The sequence below is a fragment of the Stylophora pistillata genome, chromosome 5 (genome assembly GCF_964205215.1).
Source record: "Stylophora pistillata chromosome 5, jaStyPist1.2, whole genome shotgun sequence".
NCBI lineage: Eukaryota > Metazoa > Cnidaria > Anthozoa > Scleractinia > Pocilloporidae > Stylophora > Stylophora pistillata.
The window spans coordinates 40,066,097-40,080,672 of NC_142523.1; the positions used below are offsets into that span (position 1 = coordinate 40,066,097).

The window sequence follows — 14,576 nt, forward strand, 5'->3', positions numbered from 1 at the left end:
AGCTACGATGAAAATTACGACCAGGCGATAAAATGATACCAGATACAAACAAAGGGGTTAACAAAGTAGCAAGGTCAGTGAGCAAACTGCAAACAGATCTGTTTAATAGACAACAACAGTAAATGGCGCTAAGTAATAGTATCATCGGTCCTTTCTTGAAACTCATTGGCGTGACTTTTGTTATGAATTAATCGCCTAATGCAGCAAGAATAAACAACGTTGAGTTCCACTCGATGTGATCTTATTAATTTTGATCTAAGCAATTATGTATCTATTCAAATGCAATCAGTGTATATCAACAAGTTCTAATGTTCTTGTGGTTCGATCTTTCTAGACCGCTCTTGAAAGGAAGATGTTGACACAAAGAAATGATCTTGAATTCAAGTGGCATTAGCGGTTTAACTTAAGGCCAAAAATTACTCAAGCCAACCCTATGTGACGGACAGACGATAACAAATTTTGACGCTTCATTGAAATTAAAAGCTGGCTCTTTAAGGATGCTTCCTTATCAACAAAATAGACATTAACTACTAATCCCAAGATTTTTTTTCTCTCGTCATGAAAATCTGTTTGACTTAAACGATAAACGCAGCAATCATTTGGCATTCAGAAATCAAAAAGCTCTTTCAGTACTTAATTGGAGTGCTACTAACAACCTCATAACGTGTCAAAGTTGCTTCTTTAAAACACTCTAACAAACAGAACTTAAATTACTTCTTCGATCTGTTTGCACGCTCACCGAGAACGTATGACATTATTTTCTTACTGAGCCTTACCACAATTGGACATATGGAACGTTATTCTTTTGTTAAAAGAAAAAATTAACAACACAGACAAAACAGAAAGATGCGCGCTAAAGGGATTTTAAACGAATCTACCGTATCTTTTCTTTGCGGTGATAACAAATAGATTTAAAGAAGGTTGAAGCGAAATGGGTGTGTTTTTTTTTTCGCGGAAGTATTAGTACAATAAAAGCTCAAACTAACAATACAAATACGAATAACAAGCATAGCAAATCTTTTAATTATAACCTATGGTTTGCCCTTTGTCAACAGATCAAAATATGTTTCTAAAATGCAAAGTGATCTTATTGAAAGTGATATTTACACATGTAAAGCAATTAAGTAATTAACTTAGATGAAGCAATTATAGATTTAATTTTGAGGGTTATTAGTTATTAAATTCTTTTTGATGGTACGTGCGACTCAAATAGATTCAGAGCAAAGTACGTTTTCTGCGTCATCATCAGTCATTTGCGGAACGATCGTGATCGTCTAACCTGCGACTGAGGTTAAGCGCCTTAATATAAATTCAGAGATCTCTTTGATAGTGTCTGAAAGTATACTAAAAAAAGCACCAGTTTTCTAGAATTGAAATTTAAGCGGTGGAAAAGATCAAACTGATTTTGACTTAAGTCAGATCAAAACTGTTGCTGGCGCAGACAAGGAAAAACATTCTTGGCTCAAGCTTCGACGCTAATGAACCAACAAACTTGACACTAGCTACGAGGGGGTAATCGTGGCTATCAGATCCTTTTATTGCATCGCTTTCAGCCATTTAGTTTGAATTACCTTAAGTTATAAGTTCAGCTGTACGTAAACACATACGTTAGTAACTCATACCACGGACTCTTTAGCATCCTGTTTATCTACTTCAAGGAATTTCACTACGTGAGCTGGATTAATTTTTTGAATTGCGCTGAAGGAAATTCCAAGTCTTCTTGCGAGATCTTTCCAGTCTTGTCACTCTCACCAATGTTGAAGAACTTGCGCACGGTGTTGCATCTCGCCATTTCAAACAAGGCAGTAAGATGAACTCGACATCAGAGGCAACCGTACAAAACTTGTACCACGACCAGATGGCAGTCAAAGCAACAATGACTCTTCTTTATGTCATTATCTTGATCGTGAGTATCCTTGGCAATGCTATGGTCATAACAATCATTTGCAGGTTTAAACATTTAAAACGCGTTCCCGGCAATCTTTTCATTGTAAATCTCGCTTTGTGCGATTTGTTGACCCCGCTGATTAGCATTCCACTTGAAATGGTGTTGGTAGAAAACAACAACACGTGGCCATTTGGGTCCACCTTGTGCAAGTTGTTTCCAGCAACTGCAACGTTATTCGCGACTTCTTCATCTCTTACACTGGCTGCAATATCACTGGATCGATATAGAACACTGATGCATCCATTCAAACAGCGTTTGGACACAAGAACTGTCAAGATACTTATTGCGTTTGTGCATTGCTGTTCAGGGATCTTGGTCGTTCCCCATTTGATAACCTCGCGATTGTCACCAAACTCCACCTGTCAAGAAGTTTGGCCGAACGAAGTACTCTCCAAGATTTACACATTTGTTCTGTTTCTTGCTCAATACGCTCTCCCACTGATATTCATGGCCTTCATGTACATCCACGCAGCATGGAATCTCTTCGCGACCACGAGCAGAGCACGATCCTTATCAGTTTCATCCGCATCGTCGAAGGGTAGAAGAAATGGGTCATCAAAACCGGCCGACACTGGGCTAAAAGACTCAGAAGATGGAAGCTCATTAAGCAGCACCTTAGAAAAACATTTTAGTCAGCACAGGGAACATAATGCTCAAGTTACTAAAGTTTTTGTTTTTATAGTTGTGGTGTTCGCTTTGTTTACGTTGCCGATTGAGGTCCTTTGGATTTGGGGAGACTTTGCTGGAGGGAAAACCCACAGACTCTTCCCAATTATTGCCATCATCTGTCGTCTCTTCACCTACGCCAATAGCTGTTTAAATCCATTTATCTTCTACAAGTTTAACCGCCATTTTCATCAGGGGTTTGTGGCCTTCTTCAGACATCCGTCGTCTTGCGGAGATGATAACTCAATGAAACACGACAGCAGTTCTCCCGTTGGAAATGGAAAGTACACTCCTATGTGGCTAACACCGCGTGGATCACTGAGCACGCCAAGGTTCTTGACACCCAGAGGATCATTTCAAAGTGCTCCGACACATTCAGGGAGCTTTTTGGATCACCAGTCAAAGACAAATCATGACTGTAACAAAACGAAAAACAGCTTGGACATCCCTTCGATGGACCAACCGAGTGGTAATTCGAAAGAGAACCAACTCAGTGCAGATAAACTGGGTTTCCCAGCTTTGAAAAGTGCCTCGGATCCTTGCAGTTCGAATGCTAACTGCAATATATCTATAAACGTTTCCTTTTACGAAAGCGATCTCACCATTGCGTTGGACAAGTTAGATTCTCTCATAGGTCTTCCCCAGACAGACTGTTAGTTGGGAAATTCTTCATATTTTATCATGACACTGATGTATCTGAAAAATCAAACTTTATGGAGTGACAAGGGTAGGCTAACAGCGGCCTTCCCGAAATGTACTGTAAATCTCTTGTAGAGCGGTACAGTCAAAGAATTGTCCATGCAGAACTTCATTTTATATCCATGCAGAACTTATTTTTTATGTCCATGTAGAACTTGCGTCATTGTGACCTCAAATAAAACTAACTGAAAAATAACGAGAGACACGAGTTTTCAAAACAATTTCCTCATTATTTTTTATTCAATTTTATAAACGGTCATCGATATATGATATATAATTGTCAAATGCTCTACAATTAAACTTCGACCAGCCGAGAAATTTTACAGATTTTATCTTAAGTTAACGTAATTTATTAAAAGTTATAATGTATATCCTGACCTGTGTTTACGCGCTGTTTAATTGCGATGTGAAACTTCATGGGATGGTTATAAAATAAATAAACCCCGTTCTGGCTTGCTGGTATGTCGGCTGATAATGTCCTTGGTTGAGAGACTGTCCTCAAAATTTCACATTTGCCCTCGAAGCTTCGCTTATCGGCCAAATATTTATTTTTCGGACAATCTCAGCCGCGGACATTATCAGCCGACGTACCAGCCGCCCGAAGGGGTTTATTTACTAAATGTTGTGATCACCCCTCATTGGCAGTCAATTTTCTGTAGTCATTCCTTGATACTTTGTTGGCGACGGTTCATCCCCATTCCGTTCCCCCTAAAACTATATGGTCCCCCAAAATTTTCCGTTACTCCCTATCCCTCTTAAGCGATAAATAATGGCAGATTTGATTGAGATTTAACTTCATGATATCGTTCTCTCTTGCGTAGCGGATATCGGCCAGGGCCGTTGATTGAAATATCTGTTCTGCTATTGAAATTCTTTCATTATTAGAACAATCAAAAACTGCGTGACGATACTTGCTTTGGCCTGTGTAATTGTTAAAAGTTTTGCGGGAACTCCAACTGCGCTGTGTCCTAATGAATCAAATTGTTTTGTTTTGATGTGGTTATAGAATATTTTGGTAAACAATCTTTAAAAAAAAGCGCTCGAATAACTCTTAAATATTGCCTCAGGTCAAATAGCTTACCGCTGGGTTTCTGATCGTCGACAACTTAATGAATTCCGTTAAAATTGCACGAATGAAGAATTGTCAGATTTTAAGGCTACTTTCAGGGAAAAACGTTACAAAATATTACTTATGATTTTTCTTGTCTTGTCCTATAACATAAGACACCACAAATCGTATGTTTCTCGGCACAAACAGAACGATGGTAACATCACTTAAAACACGGAATAAACATATTCAAAACCAATCAATCGTCATAAGAAAAAAAAAAAACTTCGTCACGCTATGTGAAGATTGAAGGAAAACATGCCTTCGCTAAGTTTCACAGTCTCTTTTGCCTGCTTTTCCCCAAACCTTCGTCATTACTGTTGCAGTGCGTATGTTTCTCCGCGCATTAGAAGATTAAGACGAGATGAGATAGGTTTTCCAGAAGGATCTGACACGAACAATTATAAATGTTACACCCCTTGGAACAAAAAGATATGAGAGTTCAAGAAGGACGGGCAGAGTATGGAACGATCTACCAACTGTCAGCTTACTACATTACAACTTCACGCTATGCTCTTTTCATTCCGATACAAAATATACGCAGTGCATGAAAAGTAACAGCCTGAATTGACACCCTCCCCCCACCCCAACGCTTATAACTCCCCCAGGCAGCCCCCTTTTCCTTGAACCCCCTTTTGAACTTCAGTCTTTTCACTAATTTATTCTACCTCATCATCGCTGATCTTATTTTTCAGTCAACTTCCTTACTCGGTTGTTTACAATTTTTTTTAGCCCGAATCGGACGCATTTTCAGACAACTTATGAAGGTCTTTCCTTTTCATAATCTGGCGTTTTCATAACATTTTTTTTGTTTGCTTTGCATGTTATGATATTATCTTGTAACCAATTGAAACTTGAGCATGACTATGTTGTTTTTATATATATTGTTCGTTTTATAAATTATTAGTAAAGGAATACTTCTATACCTTTTAACTTAGGCTTATCGACACACTTACGTCTCAAATTTTAAGAACGTTATTTAGATGGTATCCTAAGATAATTTTTGAGAAATAAGACGGAGAATATCGAAACGAAAATAACGCTCATATCCGTCGCCATTAATGACTGAAAGAGATATTTTAGCTCACCGAGATCTAAAACTATTTTTTTCATTTTATGAAAAAGACAATTTGGAATAGTCATGGAATATAGTAAGATGTTTTACTCAAAAGATAGAAACGGTTAAAATATAGGCGGGATGTTCTTAGATTATCAGAGATTTCGTTTTTATTTGATCAGAGCAATTCTATTTGTTCAGGGAAAAGTCAGAAAATTTTGATCATAGACAGGTATTAACGAATGTTTACGCTGCCTGATCTCGTTATCAAAACGAGACTGTCACTGCCTTAATGATATACATGAAAAAACTTCCGTCAGTCGTATCTGCTGAGTAGGATGAAGTTTTCAGGTAACACAATGTTCCAGAGAGGTAGCTCCGCGCAGCAAAAAGCATCAATTCAGTGCAAATTGAAGGTAAGAAGCAGTTTACCCGCGCTTTGAACTTATTTGCGGCTTAAAAACGTACGAAATTATTTGGAAAAGTGTTATTTTGATTCAGAACGCGTACGATGACATAAACAACGTTTGAATGAGTTAGTCGCACTCTCATTTCTGCATATTTATGAAATTAAAGCTCTCTCGCAATGTTTTCGTGTCTATCATAGCTGAATAATAATCGTATGGTCATCCTCGTGCAATTTGGAATACATCACTCCGCGTGCATTTTAGCAAGTTTACAGATTAGCTCTTGGAATTTTGTGGGTCTTTGAAAAATTGACTCGAGCTTGGTAATTCAAATTGTACTCGAAATCAAGTCATTACCCGAACTTATGCACGTGATGCATTTTAGACCTATTCTGGTTTTCAAAAGATTTGATTTTTACCCGGCACGTTGATAAAGTGACATACAAACGCGTAAGTACGCGGACTCCTCTTTTAGCAAGACTTGAATAATTTCCTTTCCAGAAACAGATATCAACGCCCTGAATATAAGTAGACCAGATATCATTTAATCAGCTCTATACAACATTCTACCAGAGTAATGGCGTTCTCTACCAGGGGCATGGGCTTCACGACATCGATATCATTTCCGAATCTCTTCTACACCAACCAGCAAGTGAGTAATTCTTCCTGTCATTAACATTTAATAGAGTTAGGTGTTGTAAAAGTCTAACTTTCGGCCTCTAGCAAATTAACCTCTTTTTTCTCGTTTCCTTTCTTGGCAAAGAACCCGTGCTCTTCCCGCGAAGAATAGGAACGTAGCTCTTGGTGCTGTGATCTGGCTGGCCTTGTTTCAAAAAATTCCTTAATTTGAACACCTGCAAAATTTTCTTTGAAAAAAATTTAAACTTTCCCAATGCAGTCTAACCAAAGTCCCCCGCAAATTGCTGTAAAACACATTAGAACGTGATTAATAATACAGACAGTGTTTTATGTGAATGCCTCATTATCATTATTATTATCTTACATCACCAAATGATTTCCTGAGAAAAAGTTACTTAACAATCCCTTATGGGAAATAAAGGGCTAAACCCACGAAGTTGCCATGCTTTCATATTGAGACAGTTTTCTTCCATTTGTAGTTGAAATGATATGGCGGGCTTTTAGTGTTTGCTCTGCCTGTAAAGATTCACGTTTGTGTAGTTGTGAGTGTAGTGTCGATTTGCCACATTTTTTGATTGGGGATTTTAAGTTTTCTACGTCAACGAATGGACTTCTTTCCTGAATTCCCGTTTTCCTCTGACGCTTAAGCTTCGTGTCGTTGCCAACCTGCGGGCTAATGTCAAATTTGCTCCACAACCTTCGTATCCTCTCGAAGTTTGTCTCTGGTTTTCTCCCGGTCATTTTACGTAGGATCTTATGCAGACCGCGACGATAATCGCGTCTAAATGTGAAAAATATAATAGGATTTACACAGCCGTTAGTGTAAGTGAAAAACCGGCAGATTATAATCTCTCTCGCAAAGGAGGTGACATCACCATTTTTGCCAAAATCGATCCATAGCCACAGCACTTGGTTAGGAAGAGTGCAAATGGCAAATGCAACAACAATGATAACAAACATTTTTGTGACTTTTACGTTTTGTTCCTGGCTCACGGCAAAGCTTTCTCGACGCACGAGACGTTCTCTAAAGGACATAGATGTGCGTCTGTCGTTTTCACAAGATATTGACATTTTTCTTACATTCTTGGTCGCATCGTAAAGTTTTGTAGAAGCGAGAATGTACATAGTCATCATGAATAGCAAGGGAAGGGCGTATTGAACAGAGACCAAAAACACAGTGTATATTTGTCGATACAAAAACCCTGGCCATTCTTCTGTGCAAATGTTGTTCTGTAATCCAAGAAACACGGCGTATGGAACGACAAATAAAACAGAAACCCAATCCACCACTACAAGGATGCATTTCACTTGGGTCACCGAGAGTTTTGACTTGAAAGGATGAAGCAATGTTTTGTACCTATCCAGCGAAATGGCGGCTAAAGTGAGGGATGAAGAAGTCGAAAGCATAGTGGCTGCAGGGAACAACAACTTGCACAAAACAGCTCCATAAGGCCAGACGTAGTGATTTTCTTCCAGTACAACATCAAATGGAATGCTCATGATCAAAGTTAAAAGGTCGGCAAACGCCAAGTTTAAAATGAGAATCTTACTCGGTAGAGATCTCATGCGTCTTGAGCTAAGAATGACCGCAATCAGCATTGCATTTCCAGTAGTACAGACGAGAAGAATCGAACAATACACGACTATCTTTGGGATTTTAAAGGCCAGTGTTTCAGGTGGCGGATAAAATGTATCCACATGCAAATCTGTCTTTCTTGAAGCGTCAGAGGAAAGAGTTGAATTAGCCATATTTGTTTCTTCCCTGGTCAGATTCACTTCCAGAAATTCGACTATTAAAACGTATTAAGCCGTTTAAGGTTGTTTAAATTTTCAACACGCGGCTTACAGTGTAATTTACTAAAAGCTTTGTGGACCAATCTGCAGGCAGATAATGTTTTGAAAGATTAATCAAGTAAGAGCGTTTGGGAAGTCCACAAAGGAACGCGGCATGCAATAATTTCAGAGTTTATACATGGACAGACAAATATTACAACCTCCTCATTAGTAAATAGGAACGATGACATCAAATAATTAAATAGTTTGATATTGCAGACGTTTATGCATTTTTGTGTTTTAGCTGATCAAAAAACAACTCAATCTGCCCGGCCATTATGAATTTCATGCGACTTCGTAACCTAAACAGTTGACGAGAGCAATTCATGTAATTTCTCTCGAAAAATCAGCTGCCTGTTTCTTCCGCCCCAGCCTATAGTGCCTACGTTTTAGCCTTCCTTCAGTGACGTTTTAATCTAGCGATATCGCTTAAAAGATAGCATAACTCGACGAAAACAATATTGATGGCGAATTCCCTTTGATTTTACCGTCAGCGGAAAAGTGAACTTGGAAAAAACCATCAACACAATTTTATTGCATAAGAGGGGCGGCATTTTGTATCATTGTGACCCTCCTTGTTACATTTGACTCGGCACTTTCACTCCGTTTATTATGAAACTAAGTCGTTTTGCCGCTAAAATATCAAGAAGCTGCTATTGATAGACAAGTATTATGGGGAAGGAAATCTTAAGGGCGTTTTTTGGTATGCTGTTTCTGAAAACTGTACTTCTGAAATAAGACTGGTTTGACGGTTTTCGTGTCATTTGCGTAAGTCATGTAAATTACTCTCGGGTTGTATGAAAACATGCCTACGCAACGAATGGAACACCCGCTGTGCAAAACTATATCCGGTAATGAATCGAAGCAAACACACGTAATAGCCCCCAGTAGTAATAGGTAGACATAACTATATATTAGGGAAGGAAGTTTCTAAAGAAGCTGTGGTGCTGCGTCCGTGGGAGGTATTACAAGGTGATCTTGTTTTATCAACTGAGTTGATAATGTATATTTGTTACCATAAAGAGTTTTTAAAGCCGACATTTCAGCAATTGCGGGTTATGTGTGGTTTTTATACAAAGAGACGGAGCTTCACTAGCGGTGGAAAGATGAAGATAAGAAAAGAAGAAGTTATTTGAATGAAAAGCATTCGTTGATACCGTGGGAATTAAGACAACTGATTTGAAAGATAAAATTTTGTTCTAAAGTTTTGCAGCTTTACGAATTGCTCAGATGTAGGGAGAGGCTACAGACCGCCATATTTCGCTTAGAATTTTTATGGAATTTAAAGTGTCTAGCCATTGGTTTGTACGTGTCTTTTTAATTCCTTTCTATGTTGTCAGAAACGTTCGTCTAGTTGTATTTCTGTTTCGCCGATGTAATTAAGCCGGTATTGTTAAAACCAAGATGTAATAGACATGAAAACTGGCTAGCTTAATTAGAGAAAAGTTCATGACAGGCGAAGTTTATAAATTGTTTGATATAACAGATCATTTAAAACTTAAAAGTAATATCACTGTCAAAGTCTACATTTCGCATCATGGAAAGGCGACAGTAGTTAAGTACATATGATGGTTAATAGCAGAAGAAATGGATATTTGCATAACTCTATAGCTGGCAAAATGCAAGAGGATTTCTCGTGTTTAACCCAAGGCCAAAACTGAAAAATAAAAAACAGCCTCACCGGCCTCATAACATAACATCAGATGATACAACTTATCCATACTGTTGTCAATTAATTTGCCATGGTTCTTACAAGGAGAATTTGTCAAACAACGAAGAGCTTCTAGAATTCGCTTCATCATTTCCTTTATTCTCAAGAATTTAATTTAATTTAGTTTAGTCCATTTTCACTGCATTAAGTTTTGCAGTGGGGAAGGACTAGAAAGGAACATAGGAACCATTCGTGCTAGTCCACCCTCCCACCCATCCCACCCCAGGGGAGGACATCCATCACACAGTAATCTCGTGTGTGGGAAATTAACGTCTCCTACCCCAACCCCAAGAAGTGTTTGGTTCAAAGGTGAGAGCATATTGAGATAAATTAGCTGCTTATAACTCCACGTAGGGGTTAAAGGATTGACTTCTATGCATTATTTTTTCTTCTATTTTTTGTTTTGTTTTTCTTCAATAACAGACTGGTTACACTTTTCAACGATTCTAGATACTTCTGATTGCCACATTTTATACTTAAAAACCGCAAGCCTTCTATGTCTCTGATACTGCCGATGTGGCCATAACTATAAGTAAAGTGATTTTTGCTAAATTGGAAATCATGAGATAAGGCTACGTCAGCTTGAGTATATTCTTGTGATCCAAGGAACACGACACACGGAATTACAGATAAAACAGAAACACAATCCACCACTACAAGATTCATTACACTATTTGAGTCAACGTTAATACGAAAAAATCGCGCGATTTTTTTAAAACTTTAGCAAGTGAGGTCACCCGCAAATATCCTACGTTACAAAAGTCTATGCACTCGATTACAAAATGTTCCCACAGCCTTAAAGACTGATGAGACTCAAAAAGGATTAAATGAAGTCTTGACGTTAACAGTTCAACATCCGCTTTCTCGAAAATCGTGATAACATGTTACGACATCTCTCGAGAATGGAGGGCAACATGTGTTCATTTTCCTTAATTTATTTGTTATTAGGAGCGACAGGTTTCACTGCTCGGCTGGGATGGACATCAGTTCTTTCGGTTTTGCCTCCATCAGGTTTAATATTTTTAAACGAGTGCGTTTTGTTGACAGTTACTTTTTGAAGGTAGTGGACTATTTTTCATGGAGGCTTAGAAGGAATTTCGTATACTTTACCTCTAGAACTCTCCTTGCAGTCAATATTTCTATTGTTTACGATGTCAGGGTATCAGCGGGAAGCACTCCCTTTATTGGACGCGTCATTTGCTAATTCCACTTCTTGCCCTGCTCCTCTTGCAACAGAATGATCATAAAAGGATGTGAGTGTGATAGGATGGTTCTGCGTGGACCTGGTGCTTGTGGAATTCTTAAGTATGGTCTTTCTGGAACGAAATTCACGACTGTAGAAGCCATAGATAATTGGATTGAGGACACTATTTGAGTATGTGAATAGTCGACAAATGGCTGACATGATGCCAAAGTGTGAAGGTGTAGTCTGATCGTCCGGGTGAGTGTAGTCCTGAGAAGGACTGTTGTCGGGGGTAGTGACTGACGTTTCGACAACCTGTGCGGAAGTCAACATCAGAGTCAAGTGAATGATTGTCGTCAATAGAATGTTCTTATTCCAGTTCGTGTGAAATTATCGGTTGGTTTTGCCGTGATGTTATTGGCTGTAAGACTCAAGTGACGTAAGTCGGTCGTGATTGGTCTGTTTCGATCTGTCGGTAAAGTTAGGTCGTTCTTTTTCAGTCGTTTGTGATGTTTATGTCGTCAATGAGTCGTTTGTATGGAGAGGGTAGTTGTTGACATCTGTTTAGGGGAGTCTGTTCTAAGTTAGTAAACCAGCTTTCCAGAGTCAGTCGTTGAAAATAGTCAGTGCTGTAGGTTAGGCATTGCGCAGAGTCCCAGTCAATGTTGTGGTTGGTAAGTCGATGGTGTTCAGCAATGTGATTGCTGACATCACCTTTCCTCGTCGCCCGTCTGTGTTCAGTCAGTCTTGTTGTGAGGTTTCTGCCAGTCTCACCGATGTAGGAGGCTTGGCAGTCGGAACAATTGATCTTATAAATCGTTCCCTGTCTGTTCCTCGGTTCGTCTTTGTCTTTAACGTTGGTTAGTAACTGACGTGGTGCGGTGATGGGTTTGTGGGCGACGCGGATATTGAAGGGTAGTAAGATGCGCGAGATGTTTTCAGACATGCCTTTTATGTACGGTATGGTTGCTCTAGTCGTAGGGGTTGCGGTGTCGTTTGTTTCGGTAGTGGTAGTGGGTCGGTGAGTGTTTCGTCGGATGAAGTCGTTGTTCTAGTTGTTCTTCGTAAAAACACGGTGAAGGTATTTCTTCTCGTCGGATAACCTGTCTGTCCAGTCACATACTAGTTGTGCGCGTCGTGTTAGAGTTCTGATAGTTGTGGCTTTGTGTGATGTAGGGCTGTAGGATGACTCGTCTAGTAATCTGTCGGTGTGTGTCGGTTTCCTGTAAACTGTCGTTCGTAATGAGTTGTCGTTGTGGCTTACCAGGCAGTCTAGAAAAGGAGGTTTGCCATTTTCTTCGACCTCTCTGGTAAACTGTATGTCAGTGTTTTGTTCGTTAAGGTGGTTGTGGAATGCGTCAATTTCGTCGTGTCGAACGGCGGTGAATGTGTCGTCAACGTAACGTAACCAAAGCGGTATCGTTTGTCGGCAAGTCGAAAGGGCGCGTTCCTCGATGTTCTGCATCACAATTTCTGCTATGACAACAGAAACTGGAGACTCCATGGCAGTGCCGTGTAACGGTTTGTAGTGTTTACCGTTGTACTGAAAGTAAGTAGACATTAGGCAAATGTTTAGCAAGTCCATAATGTCGTCTGTCGGTAGCGGTAGTGGGTCGATAGATTGTACTCACTCTCTTCTCCATTTCCGAAATCCACCCATAACCACAGAACTTGGTTGGGGAACATACACAACGCAAAACACCATAACAACCACAACAAACATCTTGGTGACTCGAATGTTTTGCTCCTTTTTTTTCCTGTGAAGATTCATGGCAGATAGGTCTGACTGTGACTCTCTCTATCCGTTGACTTCCATTCCTTTGCGGTTTCGTGTAGTTGGATTTTCCGCGGAGAGTCCTGAGCGCAAGAGAATGCAGGGTTATCATAAGAACCAGCGGTATTCCATATTGTACAAGAAAGAGAACTATAGTGTATGTTCTTCTGTGGCTTGAAACAGGGTGGGGGGGGGGGGCAGTTCTCTTGGCAGTCATCTCCTTCCACCTCAGCACACAGACATAAGGTATCATCAACATACATGATGTTAAATGAAATGCCAAGATGCAGTGCTTGGTGTGAGTTTTCGTGATCCTTCGGGCCTTGAACGGTTGCACAATCGCTCGATATCTGTCGTAGCAAATCATGGTGAGTGTTAAGGCAGATGAAGTGGAGAACATTGTCTGAAAGGGCCAAAGTATCCTGCAAGAGATTGGCCCAAGGGCCCACATGTAGCCGGACTCTTCAAAGACCCAGTCGATCGGAATGCTGATGGTGGGATCAATGGTGTCGCAAGTGGCCAAGTTTAGTATTAATAGGATATAGGACGTTTTCTTAACTTGCCTCTGAGTCCTGATAATGTGTGCGACAGCTGTATTGCCAGCAATACTTAAAGTCAAGATGATGACTTAGAAGACATACTTAGGGATTTGGAACCGAGCGATTATCTGTGCCCCCAACGACATAGCCGTCGATAATGTGCTTGGCGAGGTGTTGTTGAGCCCAGGAATTGTTTCGCTTCCTCGAAAGATCCGTGAAAGTGCTTGATTTTCCATTTGTTTGAAAAATTACTCGCTGGAGTTTACCTTGCTCGAGAGATAATAATCGGCTCATGGAGAGCGACTTGCTGATCTTAAGTTTCACGCGAATCTCGGTAATTGACGGCTTAACGGTTTGGGATAGCCGTTACAGTTCCGCCAAGAGCATCTAGATCACGTCAAAGTACTGGTAAATACAAATTGATAATCTCGTCGCGTACATGTTCATTCATTAGACGTGAGTAATTAGGTAACAAAGGCTCCTCAATAGTTAATGGACATGCTTGCAAACTACTCATTATACACAAATCAATATCTTTTTCTGATAGTGGGTCACAACCTCAGCAGTTTATCTTTTTTAGAGGAAGGTCACCTATCTTTTGGTTAAAGTTTCAGTTGACGATAAATTTGAAAATTAGATAAAACAAAAACAAAAACAATAGCAAAAAAGCAGCAAAGAATTGAAGGTTAGTGATTGTAGTAAGTTTGAACTTGACTTCCACGACAACACCAAACGGCAAAAATGATGTATCCAAACAAACCTGTTGAAAATGAAAGAAAAAAAATCTCTTGTTCAGCGCCAATAAAAATATTTTCCCTTTGAAGCACAAACTGCTAAAAACTGAATCCATGCCAGAAAGTTCCTGTGTTGTTGCATACTCAACCCAATGCATTGAAACACTCGAGAATTGGGCGGACTACCAAGAGAGCCACATTAGTGGGTAATCATCAATCCATCCCAAATTGAGAGGACCGACAAGAAGTCATTGCGCCAACAAATGAGACCTTTAACC

General features: G+C 39.6%; 2 protein-coding genes and 1 pseudogene across 2 annotated transcripts in view; 1 reads left to right on the forward strand and 2 right to left on the reverse strand.

The window, feature by feature from the left end:
* Positions 1–3,690, forward strand: part of LOC111335755 (neuropeptide FF receptor 1) — a 5,376-nt gene extending 1,686 nt beyond the window's left edge. The window contains exon 2 of the mRNA XM_022941751.2: positions 335–3,690. Coding sequence (XP_022797486.2) covers positions 1,811–3,271 — 1,461 coding nt within the window. The 5' untranslated portion in view covers positions 335–1,810 and the 3' untranslated portion in view covers positions 3,272–3,690. The remainder of the gene's footprint in view (positions 1–334) is intronic.
* A 2,718-nt stretch (positions 3,691–6,408) lies between these two features.
* Positions 6,409–8,318, reverse strand: LOC111335760 (galanin receptor 2b-like). Its single transcript, XM_022941756.2, has one exon. The coding sequence runs from the start codon at positions 8,271–8,273 to the stop codon at positions 6,948–6,950; it is 1,326 nt and encodes a 441-aa protein (XP_022797491.1). The 5' UTR covers positions 8,274–8,318; the 3' UTR covers positions 6,409–6,947.
* A 1,836-nt stretch (positions 8,319–10,154) lies between these two features.
* Positions 10,155–13,710, reverse strand: LOC148731932 (neuromedin-B receptor-like; annotated as a pseudogene).
* Positions 13,711–14,576: the final 866 nt, after the last annotated feature.

Bases quoted from the DNA above. Each gene is read 5' to 3' on its own strand.
- LOC111335760 (XM_022941756.2), bottom strand. From the start codon at position 8,273: ATGGCTAATTCAACTCTTTCCTCTGACGCTTCAAGAAAGACAGATTTG.